General features: G+C 43.0%; 2 protein-coding genes across 3 annotated transcripts; both read left to right on the plus strand.

Annotated features, from left to right (window-relative positions):
• The first annotated feature begins 179 nt into the window (after nucleotides 1–179).
• LOC124005536 (cullin-5-like) lies at nucleotides 180–8,022 on the plus strand. The gene is made up of 19 exons (XM_046314896.1): nucleotides 180–283; nucleotides 1,297–1,406; nucleotides 1,492–1,591; nucleotides 1,803–1,979; nucleotides 2,122–2,263; nucleotides 2,449–2,594; nucleotides 2,705–2,785; nucleotides 2,897–2,990; nucleotides 3,091–3,221; nucleotides 3,493–3,600; nucleotides 3,956–4,020; nucleotides 4,356–4,488; nucleotides 4,715–4,846; nucleotides 4,943–5,066; nucleotides 5,255–5,430; nucleotides 5,599–5,760; nucleotides 5,892–6,010; nucleotides 6,488–6,611; nucleotides 6,820–8,022. The coding sequence occupies exons 1-19, from the start codon at nucleotides 260–262 to the stop codon at nucleotides 7,012–7,014; spliced, it is 2,343 nt and encodes a 780-aa protein (XP_046170852.1). The 5' UTR covers nucleotides 180–259; the 3' UTR covers nucleotides 7,015–8,022.
• A 2,652-nt stretch (nucleotides 8,023–10,674) lies between these two features.
• Nucleotides 10,675–20,220, plus strand: dcun1d5 (DCN1, defective in cullin neddylation 1, domain containing 5 (S. cerevisiae)). Of its 2 annotated transcripts, XM_046314961.1 has the most exons (11): nucleotides 10,749–10,820; nucleotides 12,882–12,952; nucleotides 13,156–13,198; nucleotides 13,293–13,395; nucleotides 15,891–15,982; nucleotides 18,607–18,677; nucleotides 18,782–18,873; nucleotides 18,980–19,088; nucleotides 19,248–19,352; nucleotides 19,516–19,618; nucleotides 19,717–20,220. In XM_046314961.1, exons 4-11 carry the CDS (start codon nucleotides 13,325–13,327, stop codon nucleotides 19,773–19,775), a joined length of 702 nt encoding a protein of 233 aa, XP_046170917.1. In that variant the 5' UTR covers nucleotides 10,749–10,820; nucleotides 12,882–12,952; nucleotides 13,156–13,198; nucleotides 13,293–13,324; the 3' UTR covers nucleotides 19,776–20,220. The 2 variants fall into 2 exon arrangements, with proteins under 2 accessions (XP_046170916.1, XP_046170917.1); XM_046314960.1 differs by lacking the exon at nucleotides 13,156–13,198 and having other exon boundaries at nucleotides 10,675–10,820.
• The last annotated feature ends 594 nt before the right edge of the window (nucleotides 20,221–20,814 follow it).

The raw sequence follows: 20,814 nt of genomic DNA on the forward strand, positions 1-20,814 counted from the left end.
TCCAGCCACGGCAACTGTGGCCTACTGTATGCATTTTCCAACACCTGCAAAATCCTATTTGGTGCAATGTCTTAAGTGCAAAGAGCAGCACATAAAAATGCAGATAACATGTCATGACACAATACTGTAATCTGGCCAAATATTTAGCCTTTTTATCTACATGTCTATTTTATTGCGCTAAATAGGAAGCTCCATGACCTAATCCCCTCCAACCACACACTCGCGAGATTGCGCGAGGAGGGCACAAGTTGGAGGAAACATGGCGACGTCGAATTTGTTAAAGGTAAGAGCCTCTCACGTGAACATTTTACCCGGATTTGCAGATTTAATTATGCGCCCCGATGCCCATAGTCTGGATGTATATAAGTTAATGAAGGAGTAAAAAAAAACGACAACGGACACTGTTTGTCAGCTTTTATTTTTGCACTGAAGGAAACAGATATGTATTTCTTGCTAGTTAGCTAGCATGGGATGCTAAGACTAGCTAGCCAGCCATCTGGCTAACGTGCAATTGAGTTGTCACCGGCATAACATTCCGTATTTTAAATTGACAGTTCGTCAGTAATATCATACACAGTTCATTGTAGTATCTGTCCACATCAAACTGTAAGAGAATATGCAGCAGGCTTGTTCAGGTGGTGGAACAATGAGCTGAATTGGCAAGCTAACATTAGTTCCGTTTGACAGCTCTCCAGCACAATAATGTTAGTGTTACTAGCTAGCTAACTAACTACATATTACAGTCTTGACTGTTACAGATTTATCAGAGTTGGGTGCAACTACACTGTTGACAATGTAGTCTGTAGCTAATGTTTTAGTTGAAGCAGGTTTTATTTTAGCGAACTGGATCATTGTAACGTTATGTTTTAAAATAATAGAATTATAAAAATTACTATTTAACATGCGCTCATTCTGAACAGCGTCAGGCAGTAGCAAGTTACTGAGTAATGGGTTAGTTAGTAAGTATGAACTGTGTTCGTTCTCTGGCGCTATTCAAAATGAATGGTTTTAGGTACTGGGTAGTGTGGTGGAGAGTAGTGAGTCATACTCATATGGCACGAGACAAAAGCAAACAGGTGTGTCTACTTATATATGCCATTTAGCAGACGCTTTTATCCAAAGCGACTTACAGTCATGTGTGCATACATTCTACGTATGGGTGGTCCCGGGAATCGAACCCACTAGAAATTGTCCAAAAATAAACACTTGTTTTCATTTTCTGTTGCAAAACATTTTCGACAGTGTGCACTAATGAATACGACCCTGAGTAGTAACAGTAGTATCATCTCTCTTCAGAATAAAGGCTCCTTGCAGTTTGAGGACAAGTGGGACCTGATGAGGCCCATCGTTCTCAAGCTACTGAGACAGGAGGCTGTCACCAAGCAGCAGTGGTTTGACCTCTTCTCGTAAGACACACACACTGCATCACACCACACCAAACTGCAAAGCAGACACACACAAAAACCCTATGCTTATTATTGTGTGTTGCAGAGACGTCCATGCTGTGTGTCTATGGGATGATAAGGGCCCAGCTAAGATCCACCAGGCGCTCAAAGAAGACATCCTAGACTTCATCAAACAAGCTCAGAATGTAAGCGGGAATGTGGGTTACAGGGGAAGGATTTTGGCAAGGGGTGAAATCACATTTGAGTTTGGAATGTGCTGTTCACACACACATGCTTGCGTACACACACACACACACCGCTTTCCAGTACAGTGATGACGGTTGCAGGCAATAGGCTACCCTTAAACTCCTGACCTCTACCTATGCAACATACCTCTGACCTGTGTTTCCATGGCAGCGTGTGTTGAGTCATCAGGATGACACAGCGTTACTGAAGGCCTACATTGTGGAGTGGCGAAAGTTCTTCACACAGTGTGACATCCTGCCCAAACCGTTCTGTCAGCTGGAGATCACACTGATGGGGAAGCAGGGCAGCAACAAGAAGTCTAACGTTGAGGACAGCATCGTACGCAAGGTGATGAGAGTGGGAAGAGGAGGAAGAGAGAGGGGAGAGATGGACAATGCTCTTCTTTTTGATAGCATGTGTCAATTGTCTCATCCTGCTTACTTACACTCTCTCTTTTCCTCTCTCCTCTACCCATCGGCTTCTCTTCTAGTTGATGTTGGACACATGGAACGAGTCGATCTTCTCCAACATAAAAAGCCGTCTTCAGGACAGTGCTATGAAGCTGGTTCACGCTGAGAGGCTGGGAGAGGCTTTTGACTCCCAGCTGGTTATAGGAGTACGAGAATCATATGGTAGGACATCTACACACTGAGTGGCAAACCATCCAAATATTTTATATGGTAAGTTTTTGTGAAGTATGGTATGTTGACTGTGTGTGTGTGTGTGTGTGTGTGTGTGTGTGTGTGTGTGTGTGTGTGTGTGTGTGTGTGTGTGTGTGTGTGTGTGTGTGTGTGTGTGTGTGTGTGTGTGTGTGTAGTCAACCTGTGCTCTAACCCTGAAGACAAGCTCCAGATCTACAGAGATAACTTTGAGAAGGCCTACCTGGACTCAACTGAGAGGTTTTACAGAACACAGGCCCCATCATACCTACAGCAGAATGGAGTCCAGAACTACATGAAATATGTAAGGACTGCTCTCTCTCTCTCTCTCTCTCTCTCTCTGTGTGTGTTGGAGAGAGTGCGTGTCCGTGTGTTGTTGTTGTGACAATTTCACTGATCGTGTGTGTCTTGCAGGCAGACACAAAGCTAAGGGAAGAGGAGAAGAGGGCAGTTCGATACCTCGAGACTCGTCGTGAATGTAACTCTGTCCAAGCAGTGAGTAGACAGACTGTTTACCCATGAGTCTGTATAGACTGGTTTAAACTCATATTCACAGTCAACAGATGATGAGGTAGATCAATGTCAGTCTCTAATGTCTCTTTTCAGCTGATGGAATGTTGTGTGAACGCTCTGGTGACGTCGTTTAAAGAAACCATCCTGGCCGAATGTCCCGGCATGATTAAACGCAACGAGACAGACAGTGAGTAACACTTTACAGTACTACTTTTACCCACCAGCCTTGGGACCGGTTGTAGAGGAGGGTCCTTCTTTGTGTGACGTTAATGTCCTTCACCCTGCAGAGCTCCACCTGATGTTTTCCCTGATGGATAAGGTTCCTAGTGGGATAGAGCCCATGCTGAAAGATCTGGAGGATCACATCATGAACGCTGGGCTGGCTGATATGGTGGCTGCTGCAGAGACTATCACTTCTGTATGTACACACACACAGAGCCATGTCTTACTATACTTGTGAGGACTTTTTGCAGACCAACAATTGATTCCCATTCAAAATCCTATTTTCCTTAACCCTAATTCTAATCCTAACTGATATGCCTAAAATGTCCTCACTTCTCTGAATTTGAGTTGGTTACTATTCTTGTGAGGACTTCTGGTACTAGTAAAATATAGTATAGTAAAACATGTACACACTCAACATCAGCTAGTATATCTGTATGTTTTTCTTCTTATTCCTGTGTGTGTAGGACTCTGAGAAGTACGTGGAGCAGCTGCTGATGTTGTTTAACCGTTTCAGTAAACTGGTGAAGGAGGCTTTTCAGGACGACCCTCGATTCCTCACTGCCAGAGACAAGGTAACACACACACACACACACACACACACACACACACACACACACACACACACACACACACACACACACACACACACACACACACACACACACACACACACACACACACACACACACACACACACACACACACACACACACACACACAGTGAGAGAAAATGGGGTGAAGGGAGAAGATTGAATGGAGGAGCAGAGAGATGGGGAGGAGAAGGGATGGACGGAGGAGAAAAAAAGGGAGATGAGCAAAAAGTGGGTGAATGGAGCAGATAGAGAGAAAAGGGGGGTGGGGGTGGGTGGAGGAGGAGGAGAAAAAAAAAGAGAGCGGGAGTTTTGACAGTTCTGTGTTTCTCTCCAGGCCTACAAAGCTGTAGTGAACGATGCCACCATCTTTAAACTGGAGCTGCCCCTCAAACAGAAAGGGTAAGACAAACCTGGGTTTTATGTTTATATTTATTCCTTGGTTATGGGTTAGTTGCTGGTCCACCCATCACAAAACTTTAGCTGCATCCTGATTCTTTACCCTTTTCCTTAGGGTGCATTTTCACACTCCCCGTCATGGATTTAAAAGCATATGATTTGTGTAACAATTGGCTGGAGGTAGTTTCCATTATTGTCAAATTCACGCAAGAAAGTGTGCACGTGTAGACTTCGGAGAACGGGTGAAGAATCGGGATGCATCCATAGACTTGAATGTAGATGCCTGTTTTAGTAATTAGATTTCTATGTGTACTATTCATATGTGTGTCTCTCTACAGGGTAGGTCTGAAAACCCAGCCAGAGTCGAAGTGTCCAGAGCTGCTAGCTAACTACTGTGACATGCTGCTGAGGAAAACCACCCTGAGCAAGAAACTCACCTCAGAGGAGATAGAACTCAAACTCAAAGAAGTGGTGAAGACTCTACCCTACTACTGTAGAATGAGCCCCCATTCTCAAACACTTAGTCTTTGATTGGTGTAAACATTGGCTGTTGGGAAATCCATGACGAGAAGGGTGTGGAATTAGGATGCAGCCGTAGTCTTCTATCCTGTTCATCCCGAACTCTTCTAGCTGTTGGTGTTGAATTATGTTCAGAATAATGGTGTGTTTTCTCTCTCTCCCTCCCTTCTCTCTCTAGTTGCTGGTGTTGAAGTATGTTCAGAATAAGGATGTGTTTATGAGGTACCATAAAGCCCACCTGACCAGAAGACTGATCCTGGACATCTCAGCTGACAGCGAGATAGAAGAGAACATGGTGGAGTGGCTCAGGGTAAAAACACACAGACTCTTTATCTCTCTCGCTCTCTCTCTCTCTCTATACCCCCTTTTGATTGTGTTTTTCCCCCTGGGTCATGTGTGTTTGTAGGAGGTGGGGATGCCTGCAGACTATGTGAATAAGCTGGCCAGGATGTTCCAGGACATTAAAGTATCGGATGATCTCAACCAGGTCTTCAAGGAGATGCACAAACACAACAAGCTGGCTCTACCAGGTAACGCACACTTGCTCTACGAGGTAACAAACACACAGACCTATGGCTTGAGCTTGTGTGATTATTAACCACGGCCTCCATACTCTTCCTGCTGATGTACCATAGTAATCTACTAATACTGTCGGTCTCTCTGTTTCTCTCTCTCCTTCCTCTCTCTGTCTCCCCCTTCTCTCTGTCTCTCTCTCCAGCTGACAGTGTGAATATAAAGATCCTGAATGCGGGGGCGTGGTCGAGGAGCAGTGAGAAGGTGTTTGTATCTCTGCCTACTGAGCTGGAGGATCTGATCCCAGAGGTAGAAGACTTCTACAAGAGGAACCACAGCGGGAGGAAACTACACTGGCACCACCTCATGTCCAATGGCATTGTGAGTGGGAGATACAGACACAGAGAGATAGAGACAGACAAAGTGCACACACACTCAGAAATATAATCTGTGGAAAAACTACTATCATGTCCAACGGAATACTAATCTCCCTCCTCTCCCTGTGTGTGTGTGGGGGGTGTATGCCTGTGTGCGTGCATGTATGTTTAGATCACCTTCAAGAATGAAATGGGTCATTATGACCTTGAGGTCACGACCTTTCAGCTGGCTGTCCTATTCGCCTGGAACCAGCGGCCGCGGGAGCGAATCAGCTTTGAGAACCTTAAATTGGCTACCGAGCTGCCTGATGCTGAGCTACGACGCACACTCTGGGTAACACACACACACTCTCTGGGATTGGCACACATGCCAATATAAACACAGTTCATACACAAAGAAGAGCCTGAGAGAACAAACAAATGACCTCTTTCTTTCCCTCTCTGCTGTCTCTTCTCTGTCTCTAGTCTCTGGTAGCATTCCCTAAGCTGAAGAGACAGGTTTTGTCCTATGAGCCTTCAGTCTCCTCCCCTAAAGACTTCACTGACAGCACCCTGTTCTTCATCAACCAGGACTTTTCTCTCATGTACGTAGCGACAACACTAGCTTTGAACCCACAACAATGTGTGAGCCCCCAGAGCTAAATAAAGGCATTGAATGTAATTAGCATTACAACATTCTGGTAACTTGCCACAAATTCCCACGTTTTCAAAAAATTACTTATTGAAGCATTCCAGATTTTCCTGCTTTTTCCAACCTGATTCCAGGAATCTCTGGAATTTCTGGAAAACCTGGGATTTTGGGAAAGATGGGAGAGTTTTGCTACCTTAATTGCACCTCACTGCAACCGCTGTGGTTTACAATGTTAATTCATGTTCTATTTAGTTAATGTAACTAACTGTATGTATTCTAACTCATCATTCATTTTGGAGAATGTTGAATGTTGATGAAAGCTATATTGTCATGGTTTCCTACTGAAGACCTGGATGGGATGGACTGTTGCGGAGCAGTTTCAGGTGTGATATCTGATGGGATATTGAGTTCTTTAGTCTCTGTTTCTTAGTAAAAACTCCAAGGTCCAGAAAAGAGGCAAGATTAATCTGATTGGTCGATTGCAGCTGACCACGGAGCGAATGAGAGAGGAGGAGAACGAGGGCATTGTCCAGCTGAGAATATTAAGAACCCAGGTAATATTACAAGTTTAAAGGTACAACTTGAGGAACCTGTAGTTTCAGCACCCCCCCCCCCCCCCCCCCCAAGACTTAAATGGCGCACCATTACCTTCCACCCTGCAAGCCTAGAGTGAAAATCATAACCATACCAGTTGAATGTGTGGCACTACATTGAGTAAAGATATAATGCTGTACGTTGTTTGACCCACCCACCTCTCTCCAGGAGGCCATCATCCAGATTATGAAGATGAGGAAGAGGATCAGTAACGCCCAGCTACAGACAGAGCTGGTAGAGATCCTTAAGAACATGTTCCTGCCCCAGAAAAAGATGATCAAGGAACAGATCGAGTGGCTCATCGAACACAAATACATCAAACGGGACGAGACTGACATCAACACCTTTATCTACATGGCATAGAACCCACTTACCTGGACTGGAACCACCTACCTACCTACTGCTTGACCTGGCTGGATCCTCACTGCTGCAGGAGGAAGAGGAAACACAGGAAGAGGAGGGAGGGAGCAGTGGTTGTTTCAGAAGAGGAAGTCTCTCTGTGGCCGGAGGGGGGAGGGAAGGGGCAGGCCAGTTAGTTGTATGAGATAGATGGTGTAGTCTTCAGACTGTGGCGCCACCCGGGGGCCAGGAGGAGGAGGACAGTGGGGCTGACTGACAGTCTCAGTATCACAGTAGAGACATGATTAAATAAACAAACTCTCCCTGCCTTACCCTCCTTACGCAGTCCGCACAGAGACAGACAGACAGGAGGCCTAATGGACTAGTAGTCTATATCATTATGGAGTGGACATTGAGAGGAGTGTATTTTGCCAAATGTACTGTGTGTGTATGTCTGCACCTTGACAGCTTGCTGCTCCTTAGAAGTCTTGCAATCATCTGAGGTCCCGTCACACGTGTGTGTGTGTGTGTGTGTCACTTTTCCGTCCAGCTCCACCCCCCCCCAACTGCCACAACCCTCAGAGGTCATGGCTCCATACGTATCAGCCAGTCGTAGGGTGAGAACAAACGAGACCATCACTTTTCTGTTTCCTACCTTGTAGGTCAATGTGTCTGAATGGTTTTATATATGACTTTCATTCTCCTTCTCAATGCTCATCTTTATTTTTGTGAACTGTTGTGTGTATCGTTTGTAAATGCTGCACAGCGTCGTCCAATCGATCGATTGAAGTCACAAAGCTCTCTAGCGATCTTGGATTCTCCTGTACCTCTCCTCTTTTCTCCCCCATCCATAGCCAGTGCATGATATGACAGGTGTATTGTTGTCAGACCATGAGTGGGTGTCATGACTGTTCATGACCCAGGTTTCTTCCCAAATGTCACCATATTCCCTAGGTACTGTATTAGGGTGGCAGGTAGCCTAGTGGTTAGCAAGCTGGGCCAGTAACCAAAAGGTTGCCGGATCAAATCCCCGAGCTGTCGTTCTGCCGCTGAACAAGGCAGTTAACCCACTGTTCCTAGGCTGTCATTGTGAATAAGAATTTGTTCTTAACTGACTTGCCTATATTTAGAAAATATTAATAAATAATTTTAGGGGCAAAAAGTAGTTTTAAATTCCCTATAAAGGGAAAAGTCATTTGTTTCCTATATAGGAAAAAGTAGTTTATATTCTCCTTTTATATATAGAATAGTAGAATCCCTCCAGTGCAATATCTAGAGAGCCCCAACTGCTGGAGCACTTCCTGTGGTGAGAGGTTATGTTGCTAAAGAAATGGCATTGCAGTGTTGCTATTAATGTACCCTACCCACCACCTTTTACAGAAGATTGTGTGTTGCAGTATATGAGTGGGGTGAGGATGGAAGAACTAGAAAAGTGTTGGGGCTGTGTGTTGTTGACTTGTTTATTTATTTAATTTGTATCAATGTGGTTTGTTTGTATGAGATTGTATGCGAGTGTTTGATAAATAGGTCCGGTCTGTAGCGGGATACTAGGTGATAGCCACTTATTAATGTTACAAGATGAAATGTATGAGATGACTTAATAACACTATCCCTCTGACTCTTTTTGTTTGGGTTTTGCTATTGGCATTGGGATAATGTTATAGTGTGGGAAATTAAATTGTGCCCCCTATTCCCTATATAGTGCACTAGTTTTGACCAGGATCCATAGCCCTCTACTGAAAAGTTGTGCACTATGTAGGGAATATGGGGCTATTTGGGATGCAGGCTAGGTAGCAATTTCCTCTTTTCTCTCACTGAATTGAATGCAACCACATTGGAATCAATTTAGACACCTCAAGACAAAGTGATTGTCAGACGAGGGAAACATTACTTGGGATTTAGCAGTTATGAATTGTTTGGGCATGATGCCATGGCTTTACTTCATCCTACCATGTTTCATTCATACACACTACATATCTACCCAGTACTGTATAGTCCACTGTTCTACAGTGTACACCTATGAGAAACACACGTACACACATACTGATTATTGCCAAAATAGTTCATTGTTTATTCTATCAGGTGATGTAATGTGTGGATAACTCTTCTACTACCTGTAAACTGTTGGCAATAAGAGGCTCTCCACATGAGCTAGTTACATTTCTCAACAGACTGACTAGTTCAACTTTTGAACAGTTACTCTGAAGGATATCAGCGCTTTGTGAATAAAAAGTGTGTGTTAATATCATCATTGACAGTTTATGCAGTTATATCGTCCACTGAATGACATTGTGTCCAGCAGGTAGACTGGATTTAGTACCATTGTTGTTTTTCATGTCTTCCTTCCCTGGTATCTGACGTTAATGGTTATGCATCACTGCTATAGTTGTTGCATCAAAACAACCTGGAGAAGAAGAGTGTCTCAAATGCCACCCTATTTCCTATTTAGTGTACTACTGTTTGACCAGGGCCAATATGGCTCTGGTCAAAAGTACTGCACTATATAAGGTGTCATTTGGAACGTTGACAAAGTGTTATTACAGTTTAGTAATTTAGCAGACACTCTTATCCAGAGTGACTTACAATTAGTGCATTCTTCTTAAGATATGTTATCAGAGTAATGTAATGTACTTAATGTAACTCATTCTGATAAACTTAGCACTTCTCTAGATTTTAGCCATGTTCAACAATGTTTTAAGATGACAATTTTTGCCACTTTATGAGTAACAACAAATGAACAGTATTAAACTAGGACATAAACTCAACTTTTGTTGTAATAATTCATGTTTTTCTCTCTGCACAGAAATGTCAGGTAGAGCAGGTCTTATTGTGTCAAGAGACTAGACTGACATCTTGCTTCAGTTTTAAGTGTGGTTGTGATGATGGTAGATGCATGTCTTATGATTACCCATCTATCTCTTCCTCTCCTTCCCTACTTGCATATCTGGAGTACCTAGGTTTTATTGATCATAACATTACCAGATGAATGTGTGTCCCTAGTTTGAGAAAAACATATATAATGCTGTATATTGTTTGAATGGGAGTATTCTGGCTTTTGGACTCAACTTCTTTGATGTGCTGCATTATTTTATTTATTTTTGTTCATGACTCTGCTTTTTAAAAATATAATTTATTTCCTGGCTAATAAAAACTGTATTGTAAAGAGAGCCATCTCCGCTGCTCTTGGTTCCCTTTGTCTTCTGATGATTTCTATAGACAGATGAACATGTGCTTCTTCCTCTCATTGTACTTTGATAGTAGCCTTCCTGTATGTTAACGTGTCATGGCCTCTTCCAAGAGGTCTGACACTTTATGGCACAGAAGATCATCTGTTATTGGCATTTTATTTATTTATAATATATATTTGTTAACTAGGAAAGTCAGTTAAGAACAAATTCTTATTTACAATGACGCCAAACCTGGACGACGCTGGGCCAATTGTGCGCCACCCTATGGGACTCCCAATCACGGCCGGGTGTGATGCTGCCTGGATTCGAACCAGGTACTGCAGTGACGCCTCTTGCACTGAGATGCAGTGTCTTACACCACCGCGCAACTTGGGAGCCTGAGTAATAATCTGTAGCTATATTTCTTTCGATATTTTAAATCAAACACGGTAAAATGTATTTTCGATATAATTAGACCTGTAATGTGATTTATTTTCATAGCTAGTACGACTCAATCGCGCACCCCTTGAAATCAGGTGGTACGTTCCATAGCTCTCTGTTTCCCCGGAAGAAAGCAGTTTGCTTTTACCACTTGGGAAGTGATCAACTGTGAAAGTACATGATCTACTCGCATAAAAAGAAATACAACTCTTGGAATTCAAGGTTTGCGTAAAATATTCACATAATTATAATATCCAAAACGGTTTTGTAACAGGTGGATGAACTGACGTAAACCTGTGGCAAATATTTAGCTAGCCAACAACGGCTAGTTTTCTGACTTCAAGTTCTGTTGAGAAACTAACTTCGCTAACGTTGCTAGTTAACATTCCAGCTAATCGTTTCCATTGTTTTGGTCGAATTCAACTGATCCCTGTACCCCATGTATTCTAGCTAGATGGTCGGACGTATTCGACTCTGTTGGCTTTTGAACATCATGACAGAAATAACCTGCGAACTGTTTAGCTGGATGTTAGCTACCCGCGTTAGTTGGCTAGTTAGCGAGCTAATTAGCTTACATTTTTAGCTAACTCTGGCTAGCTATGTCTTAATCTTGTTGATAACTACAAAAAAGCAAAGCTCCAGTCGTGTGTATTGTTGTGCTCTTTATACACAACGTTGAATAATTACATGTATATATTTAGCCAGATCGAGATTATATTGCTTGTTTCACTTAACGTTAGCTAGTTAACCTTAATTGATTGCCAAATAACGTTCATCTGGTAAGTTAATGTGCCATTTTAAAACCTGCATCGTTGGGATGGTTTGTAAGCAAGCATTTCGCTGTAAAGTCTACACCAGTTGTATTCGGGTCATGGGATGAATATAATTTGATTTGGAACATCAATGCATATGGTTAGCCTTTGCTTTGGCTTCGCAATCGCAGTTAACATTGCTAGTTAACGTTAGTACTCATGCTAGACCTGTCATACGAGATCTTGTATGTTTTTTAATTGTTTTTTTGATAACAACCGTTCCGTATTTTGGCATTGTACTATAGTTAATATTTAGACAAGCTATCTAGCTAGTTACCAGTTACAGTGCGTTTATGAATGTTTCTCTCCGTTCTTCCTTACGGTGACGCAGTTATTCGGACCAGTGTTTAACGTTAGCTAGCACCTACGACAACAATTGCGAGAAACTCCTACATGTGTGTCGATGAATATCGTTATTTGTTGTAGTTCTATGTACGTTAACTGGTTAGCTAGCTAGTAGAGTAGCGATCATTGATGTTTCAACCCCCTGTCAGAACAACCTCAATTCGTCGGGGCATGGACCCTACAAGTTCTTAACCCTATGAGCCTGGAACCTACTTTAATACCCCATTCAAAGGCACTTAAATATGTTGTCTTGTCAATTCATCCTCTGAATGGCGCATATACACAATCCATGTCTGAATTGTCTCATGGCTTAAAAATCATTGTTTAACCTCTCTTTTCCCCTTCATCTACACGGATTGAAGTGGATTTAACAAGTGACATCAGTAAGAATTAATATCCTTCACCTGGATTCACTTGGTCGGTCATGGAAAGAGTTCTTAATGTTTTGTACACTCAGCGTATTCACATGCACGCCACACACAGCCTAGTTTCAGCAAGAGCGTGCCTCTCAATTGGTTACATGGAACAGCTCACAAAATAACGACAACGGTAGCCGGTAGGGTATGTAGGAAAGACGTTACTAACAGCAAATGCTAACTAAGGAAACGATGGGTATGCAAAGCAGGTATTGAAAAAGTTTTGTCTAGTCTTGGTTGAATCTTTGCAAATTCAGTCATCATGCGCTGTTTGAATTAACATTTCCTAAGGCCTTCCCAATTTAATGTTGACTGCAAAGCAATCCTACCTGGCAGAATTATATCAGATTTTTATCCATTTGGTTTTCAAACTGACATGACATGTACTGTACTGTAGGCCTACATTGTACATAAACACAGAAAATGAGAGTATAACCACTTCTCCAGGCAGCACTACACCACTGCAGCTACTGTATTGAATGGGCTAAGGTCCACATTGAATGAGATCTGTTTGTTTAGGCTAGCCAGCTGCTTCAATATACAGCCATTTGGCTAACATTAAACATGGGAGTTATCTGATCTGTGGTTTACGCCTTGTCTGGCACACAACCGCGAAAACCACTTACACAAGACAAAGATAGCTTACCAGTATATTAGCTAATATGTCATCTCCCCTCTCCCTCCCTCACTCTCTCTCTCTGTTGCTGTAGGATAGTACACAGTGTTCGGACTGGCTGGGGAGGCAGATCTACAGACAATATCACATACGCTGGACAGATTTGTAAGTTAACAGACTCACGAGTGAACTTTTGGGATGGCCCAGTACTATAGCTAGTTGAGCCACTGCCAGAGTGGGGGCATTCTGAGAGTTGATTAGCTATGTGATGTGACCATACCGTCTTGTCTTTATGTATGCTTTATAATGTTATTGTACTATGTAGTTCATCACATCAAGTCTCACTGTAAACTGTGTTTTTATTATAGAATCTTATAGATTTGAATGGACAAGGAGACCAGAAATACATAGGTACTTCTCCTATATACTATCTGTAAATAGTATACTGTTTATGGTATGGCTTTCGGGCTGGGTGAGATGACATTCAGTGTGTGTGTGGACCCAGCCCAGCTAGTTAACCCGTGTGGTGACTCCGCGATGCCTGTGAAGAAGAAGAGGAAGTCTTCAGGGTCAGATGACCCGGGACTCAGGAAGTGTAAAATCACCTGGTGAGGAACACTACCCACTACCCGTCACCCCTGCTCCTCAATCACCACCCCATGTCCTCCTCTCTCACCCACCTCTTCTGCTCCTCACCTCACCACTTTTCCCACCATCCTCCACTATTGGATGATTAATACCCCCCCCCCCCCCCCCCCCACAGATACTGCTGTATTTAGAGCTGTAGTGGAACTCTGCCTCACCCAACCCTCCTCTTCACCCATTCCACCGTGTGTGTTGCAGCTGCTGCTTGCTGGCTTTGCTCTGTGCAGTGAGCCTGGCTGCTTGACTAAAAGAACTCAACACTCAGCACATATTTGTCCCCTTATGCAACACAGACCTCAGTCAGTCCACAGGAAAGTAGAGGGGGAGGAGTGTGTGTGACACTGTATATCCTGAGAACTCCTCTAATGCATTTGTCTGACTCTGTTGAGTGACCATGTTCTATGCCGCGTTGTAGTTTCTGACTGTGTTCTATCCCGTGTTGTAGTTTCTGACTGTTCTATGCCGCATTGTAGTTTCTGACTGTGTTCTATCCCGCATTGTAGTTTCTCACTGTGTTCTGACCCGCGTTGTAGTTTCTCACTGTGTTCTGACCCGCGTTGTAGTTTCTCACTGTGTTCTGACCCGCGTTGTAGTTTCTCACTGTGTTCTGACCAGCGTTGTAGTTTCTCACTGTGTTCTGACCAGCGTTGTAGTTTCTCACTGTGTTCTGACCCGCGTTGTAGTTTCTCACTGTGTTCTGACCAGCGTTGTAGTTTCTCACTGTGTTCTGACCCGCGTTGTAGTTTCTCACTGTGTTCTGACCGCGTTTAGTTTCTCACTGTGTTCAGTTTCTCACTGTGTTCTGACCCGCGTTGTAGTTTCTCACTGTGTTCTGCGTTGTAGTTTCTCACTGTGTTCTGACCCGCGTTGTAGTTTCTCACTGTGTTCTGACCCGCGTTGTAGTTTCTCACTGTGTTCTGACCCGCGTTGTAGTTTCTCACTGTGTTCTCTAGTTTCTCACTGTGTTCTGACCCGCGTTGTAGTTTCTCACTGTGTTCTGACCCGCGTTGTAGTTTCTCACTGTGTTCTGACCCGCGTTGTAGTTTCTCACTGTGTTCTGACCCGCGTTGTAGTTTCTCACTGTGTTCTGACCCGTTGTAGTTTCTCACTGTGTTCTGACTGTGTAGTTTCTGACTGTGTTCTGACCCGTTGTAGTTTCTCACTGTGTTCTGACCCGCGTTGTAGTTTCTCACTGTGTTCTGACCCGCGTTGTAGTTTCTCACTGTGTTCTGACCAGCGTTGTAGTTTCTCACTGTGTTCTGACCCGCGTTGTAGTTTCTCACTGTGTTCTGACCCGCGTTGTAGTTTCTCACTGTGTTCTGACCCGCGTTGTAGTTTCTCACTGTGTTCTGACCAGCGTTGTAGTTTCTCACTGTGTTCTGACCCGCGTTGTAGTTTCTCACTGTGTTCTGACCCGCGTTGTAGTTTCTCACTGTGTTCTGACCGCGTTGTAGTTTCTCACTGTTTCTCACTGTGTTCTCTGAGTTTCTCACTGTGTTCTGACCCGCGTTGTAGTTTCTCACTGTGTTCTGACCCGCGTTGTAGTTTCTCACTGTGTTCTGACCCGCGTTGTAGTTTCTCACTGTGTTCTGACCCGCGTTGTAGTTTCTCACTGTGTTCTGACCCGCGTTTAGTTTCTCACTGTTTCTCAGTTTCTCACTGTGTTCTGACCCGCGTTGTAGTTTCTCACTGTGTTCTGACCCGCGTTGTAGTTTCTCACTGTGTTCTGACCGCGTTGTAGTTTCTCACTGTGTTCTGACCGCGTTGTAGTTTCTCACTGTGTTCTGACCCGCGTTGTAGTTTCTCACTGTGTTCTGACCCGCGTTGTAGTTTCTCACTGTGTTCTGACCCGCGTTGTAGTTTCTCACTGTGTTCTGACCCGCGTTGTAGTTTCTCACTGTGTTCTGACCCGCGTTGTAGTTTCTCACTGTGTTCTGACCCGCGTTGTAGTTTCTCACTGTGTTCTGACCCGCGTTGTAGTTTCTCACTGTGTTCTGACCCGCGTTGTAGTTTCTCACTGTGTTCTGACCCGCGTTGTAGTTTCTCACTGTGTTCTGACCCGCGTTGTAGTTTCTCACTGTGTTCTCTGAGTTTCCACTGTGTTCTGACCCGCGTTGTAGTTTCTCACTGTGTTCTGACCCGCGTTGTAGTTTCTCACTGTGTTCTGACCCGCGTTGTAGTTTCTCACTGTGTTCTATCCTGTATGTTGTAGTTTCTCACTGTGTTGTGTCCCGCCTTGTAGTTTCTCACTGTGTTGTGTCTTGTATGTTGTAGTTTCTCACTGTGTTCTGTCCCGCCTTGTCGTTTCTGACTGTGTTCTGTCCCGCCTTGTCGTTTCTGACTGTGTTCTGTCCCGCCTTGTCGTTTCTGACTGTGTTCTATCCTGTATGTTGTAGTTTCTGACTGTGTTCTATTCCGCCTTGTCGTTTCTGACTGTGTTCTATCCTGTATGTTGTAGTTTCTGCAGACCCCAGGCTCCAGGCCGGTTGATCAGCACAGAGGACCAGTTCTCCAATAAGAAATGTCTGGCCTGGTTCTACGAGTACACAGGTACAGTGCCTTCAGAAAGTATTCATACCCCTTGACTTATTTCTCACCCATCTACACACAATACCCCATAATGACAAAGTGAATACATCTTTTTAGAAATATTAGCAAATTTACTGAAAATAAAACACAGAAATATCTCATTTACATAAGTATTCACACCCCTGAGTCAGTACATGTACACCTTTGGTAGTGATTACAGCTCTGGGCAATGTTCCCACAATTATTTTCCAGCACTGAGCAAATTTCTGGACTGCTGAGCACAAACTTGAATATTGTGAAAATTCTGTGCAACTTGTGGCGGGCGGCGCGTTTACTGTGAACACTGAGGCTGTACCCGCTTTAAGGTTATGACAGTGGCCTAGTAGGCTACTGTGGCTATTTGATCATAATGTAGGTCTAGAAGAGTGGCTTACCATAACAAACAATGGAGAAAATGTATCCCAAAATGTATTCAGCCTACAGTAGCAGCCAATGTGTGGTCTTCAATGTAGGCCTACATTCTATGAGACTTTTGAAAAAAACGTTTAGGGATTGACACTAACCTGGTTATCCGCTTGTCCTACAGACAAGGTGGCTGAACATGTGGTGTTTGATGCAAGAAATCACTTTACAAAATAAAATGCATTGTTATTCCCTTACCAATATTACAGGGAATTGAGACAAATGATGCTACCCTCTGCCTATTGGTTACTTAGCTTATTCAAGACTCAAATTGCCCCTTAAAGATAGAAAAAAGCTATGTACCTGACTGGCAGTTCAAAGATGGCTAGAAATGCACCTGTTTTGTGCTCTTGTAGGATGAAACCACTCCCCCATTACTGACTAGAAATGAGCTATAACTGAGCTAATAACTTACTTACTAGCAAAGAATACGAACAAATGTACATAACTGGCTACATGCAGCTTTTGCTTTGATCTCAAAACAAGCACATCTACTTGTGACCACTCATGCTCTAAACACAGTCCAGTTCAAAGTGAATGGCACAGATCCATATATGGCAATGGACTATTTGCATATAGGAAAACTGAAGCTCTGATTGGTTATGCTGCACCGGTCTGTGTAGAGTCATGACTGTCAATGCAATAGAATCTGTCGTTTCAGTATGTTGCATTAAAGGGGATAATATTGCGTTGATTTGATGATAATTCTTACAGTAGAGGAAAATTGGCTATAAGTCTTTCTGGTAAGTCTCTAAGAGCTTTGCACACCTGGATTGTACAGTATTTGCACATTATTATTTTTGAAATTCTTCAAACTCTTGTCAAGTTTGTTGTTGATCATGCCTAGACAGCATTTTCATGTCTTGCCATAGATTAAGCCAATTTAAGTCAAAACTGTAACTAGACCACTCGACATTCAATGGCATCTTGGTAAGCAAGTCCGGAGTATATTTGGTCTTGTGTTTTAGGTTATTGTCCTGCTGAAAGGTTAATTTGTCTCTGTGTTTGTTGGAAAGCAGACTGAACCAGATTTTCCTATAAGATTTTGCCTGTGCTTAGCTCTATTCTGTTTTATTTTATCCTAAAAATAACTCCCTAATCCTTGCCGATGACAAGCATACTCATAACATGATGCAGCCACCACCATGCTTGAAAATATGAAGAGTGGTACTCCGTGATGTGTTGTTGGATTTGCCCTCAAACATTATGCACATCATGCTTTGTATTTAGGACATAAAGTTTATTTCTTTGTCAAATTCTTTTCAATTTTATTTTATTATCTTATTGCAAACAGGGGGCATGTTTTGGAATATTTTTTATGTTCAGACTTCCTTCTTTTTACTCATTTGTTAGTATTGTGGAGTAACTACAATGTTGTTTATCCATTTCTCCTATCACAGTCATTAAACTCCGTGACAGTTTTAAAGTCACCATGGTGAAATCCCTGAGCGGCTTCCTTCCTCTCCGGCAATTGAGTTGGGAAGGATGCCTGTAGCTTTGAGTGACTGGGTGTATTGATACACCACCCAAAGTGTAATTAATAACTTCACCATTCTCAGGGGGATATTAAATGTCTGTGTTTGTTCATTTTTAACCATCTACCCATAGGTGTCCTTCTTTGTGAGGCATTGAAAAACGTCCTTGTCTTTGTGGTTGAATCTGTTTAAAATTCACTGTTCGACTGAGAGACCTTACAGATAATTGTATGCGTGAGGTACAGAGATGAGGTAGTAATTAAAAAATCATGTTAAACACTATTATTGCCTTAAGCACATGTTTACTCCTGAACTTTAGGCTTGCCATAACAAAGGGATTGAATACTTAATGACTCAAGATATTTCCGATTTTCGTTTTTCATTTTTCATTCATTTGTAAAACATTTCCAAAAATGTAATTCCACTTTGATATTGTGTGTAAGCCGATGACGCAATCTGTTTCATCCATTTTAAAACTAGGCTGTATCACAACAAAATGTGGAAAAAGTCAAGGGGGTGTGAATACTTTCTGAAGGCACTATGTCATATCATGATGGTCATAGGTTGCTGTATTAACTTTTGATACACACTCTGATTAGAACTCTTAAGTCACAAGGAAAGCTCAAGTTGATTATTGGTCACTAAGTATTGAGTCATTTATACCATTCTATGTGTGTTTTGTGCATGCTTCCCGTGTGTGTGTGCCAGGTCCAGATGAGGTGTTGGGTCCAGAGGGGATGGAGAAGTTCTGTGAAGACATTGGTGTGGAACCAGAAAACGTTAGTCTTCCTCTTTTCTCTTCACCCACTCATCATCCATTGTTGATAATTATGATGCATATTCTCTCTCTTCCCCCCTCTCTCTGTCCCTCTCTTTTTTTCAGATAATCATGTTAGTTTTAGCCTGGAAACTAGAAGCACCAAATATGGGATTTTTCACTAAGGAGGAGTGGCTTAAGGGAATGACTTTACTACAGTGAGTAACCTTGATTTACCACATCGCATGTCTGTTTCTGACGCTTCTGATTCTATAGGTGTGACTGGGAAACCGTGTTTGTTTGTGACCCCCTCCTCCTCTATAGGTGTGACTGCATAGAGAGGTTACAGGGGAAACTGGACTACCTGCGCAATCAGCTCAACGACACAATCATCTTTAAAAACATCTACAGATACGCCTTCGACTTTGCCAGAGTGAGTCCTCTATCACTGGTCCATAGTCAGGAAATGGTTTGACTTCCTGAGGAGAGGGTCTGGATGGCAGATGTACTTACATTATCTCTCCCTCTTTAACATCTCTCTTAACTCTCCATCTGCCTCTCCTTCTGCTCTTCTTCTCATTCTCTCCCCCAGGATAAGGACCAGAGGAGTCTGGACATGGACACAGCTAAGTCCATGCTAGCGTTGCTACTGGGGAGAACATGGCCACTGTTCCCTGTCTTCAACCAGTTTCTGGAGGTAACACACCCTATGTTGAACACAGCTGTGTGGTTCCTGCATTGACTCGCTCCAAATATCAATCTCCTTCTCTTCTCTTCTCTCTCTGTCCTCCTCCCTCCCTGCTTTTCTACACTCTCTTCCTCCATTTTCACCCCCCTCGCTTATCTCTCGTCCCCTGCAGCAGTCCAAGTACAAGGTGATGAATAAGGACCAGTGGTATAACGTCTTAGAGTTTAGTCGTACAGTCAGCACAGACCTCAGTAACTATGACGAGGATGGAGCCTGTGAGTACACACACTAAACCACACACTAAAAAACATACACACACACTAAAACCCATACATACACAGTCCCTCACGCTAACACTACTCTCTCTCTGCAGGGCCAGTGTTATTGGATGAGTTTGTGGAGTGCCAGAAAGCTCGTCTGGCAGCACTATAGGGGAGGACACTTGCCAAACCGCAGAAGAGGAGAAAGAGGGAGCAGGAAAGCGAGAGAGAAGCACACATGAGGATGTTCTGCCTCCATTTGAAATATACAGAAACGGCACACACACCTTTCATGGACTGTGCAAACACACACGCGTACAGTGTCACGGAGCGCACACACACTTCCAGTGATGGCCTCTGTGCTCCGTGGGACAAACAGTGAATTTCTCTCTGAAGAGACTATTTCAGTGTTAATTTAAACAAGTTCAACAAGAAGAAAATAACTAAAGATGAACTATTTTTCATATGTATTGCATCTGTGGCCACAGTTCTCTAGCCAGTGTTGTTAAGATCGACTGGGGAATTTTTCTGTTTCATTTAACATTTTTTTCCATTCGAGTCTTTCCTTGTTTATAGTATGTCTTCAGAACAAGAATAAAGAATGGAATTGTACCAAACCTGCTTCTAACCTCCTCGCTACAACCAAATATACTGGGCTGTGATTGGTTCTACCAAATGAATTTACCAGATACTTTTGTCTTATGGTCTGGTGGATCAAAATGTCAAACATGGCCTTCGTTAAAGGTCCAACGCAGCCGTTTTTATATCGATATCAAATGAATTCAGGGTAACAATTAAGTATCTTACTGTGAATGTTTTAAATTAAAATGATAAAAAAGAAACAAATAACTGAGCAAATAGCGATTATTCAAGCAAGATTTCTGCTGGGACTGTCTTGGAGTGGGGAGGGGAAAACGAAATGTTATTGGCAGAGAGATTTGGAACTCTTATCTTATTGGTCTATTAACAAATTTACCAGACAGGCCAAAACTCCATCACACCAAGACAGGCTGAAATTTCAGGCAGTCTTTGCAAACAGCTCTTACACTTAAAGGGCATCATAATTTTCACAATTTCACAGTATTATTCCAACCTCAGTATGGAAATATACACGGAGTGTAAAAAGCATTAGGAACACCTTCCTAATATTGAGCTGCACCCTGTTTTGCCCTCAGAACAGCCTCCATGCCCCGACAAATTAATTGACTAAG

The sequence above is a fragment of the Oncorhynchus gorbuscha genome, linkage group LG19 (assembly GCF_021184085.1).
Source record: "Oncorhynchus gorbuscha isolate QuinsamMale2020 ecotype Even-year linkage group LG19, OgorEven_v1.0, whole genome shotgun sequence".
In the NCBI taxonomy this organism is placed as follows: Eukaryota; Metazoa; Chordata; class Actinopteri; order Salmoniformes; family Salmonidae; genus Oncorhynchus; species Oncorhynchus gorbuscha.

Bases quoted from the DNA above. Each gene is read 5' to 3' on its own strand.
- LOC124005536 (XM_046314896.1), top strand. From the start codon at position 260: ATGGCGACGTCGAATTTGTTAAAG. The intron at 2,991-3,090 runs GTGAGTAACACT...TTCACCCTGCAG, and splicing joins TAAACGCAACGAGACAGACA to AGCTCCACCTGATGTTTTCC. The intron at 5,067-5,254 runs GTAACGCACACT...CTCTCTCTCCAG, and splicing joins CAACAAGCTGGCTCTACCAG to CTGACAGTGTGAATATAAAG.
- dcun1d5 (XM_046314960.1), top strand. From the start codon at position 10,777: ATGATCTACTCGCATAAAAAGAAATACAACTCTTGGAATTCAAG. The intron at 18,874-18,979 runs GTGAGTAACCTT...CCTCCTCTATAG, and splicing joins AAGGGAATGACTTTACTACA to GTGTGACTGCATAGAGAGGT. The intron at 19,619-19,716 runs GTGAGTACACAC...CTCTCTCTGCAG, and splicing joins CTATGACGAGGATGGAGCCT to GGCCAGTGTTATTGGATGAG.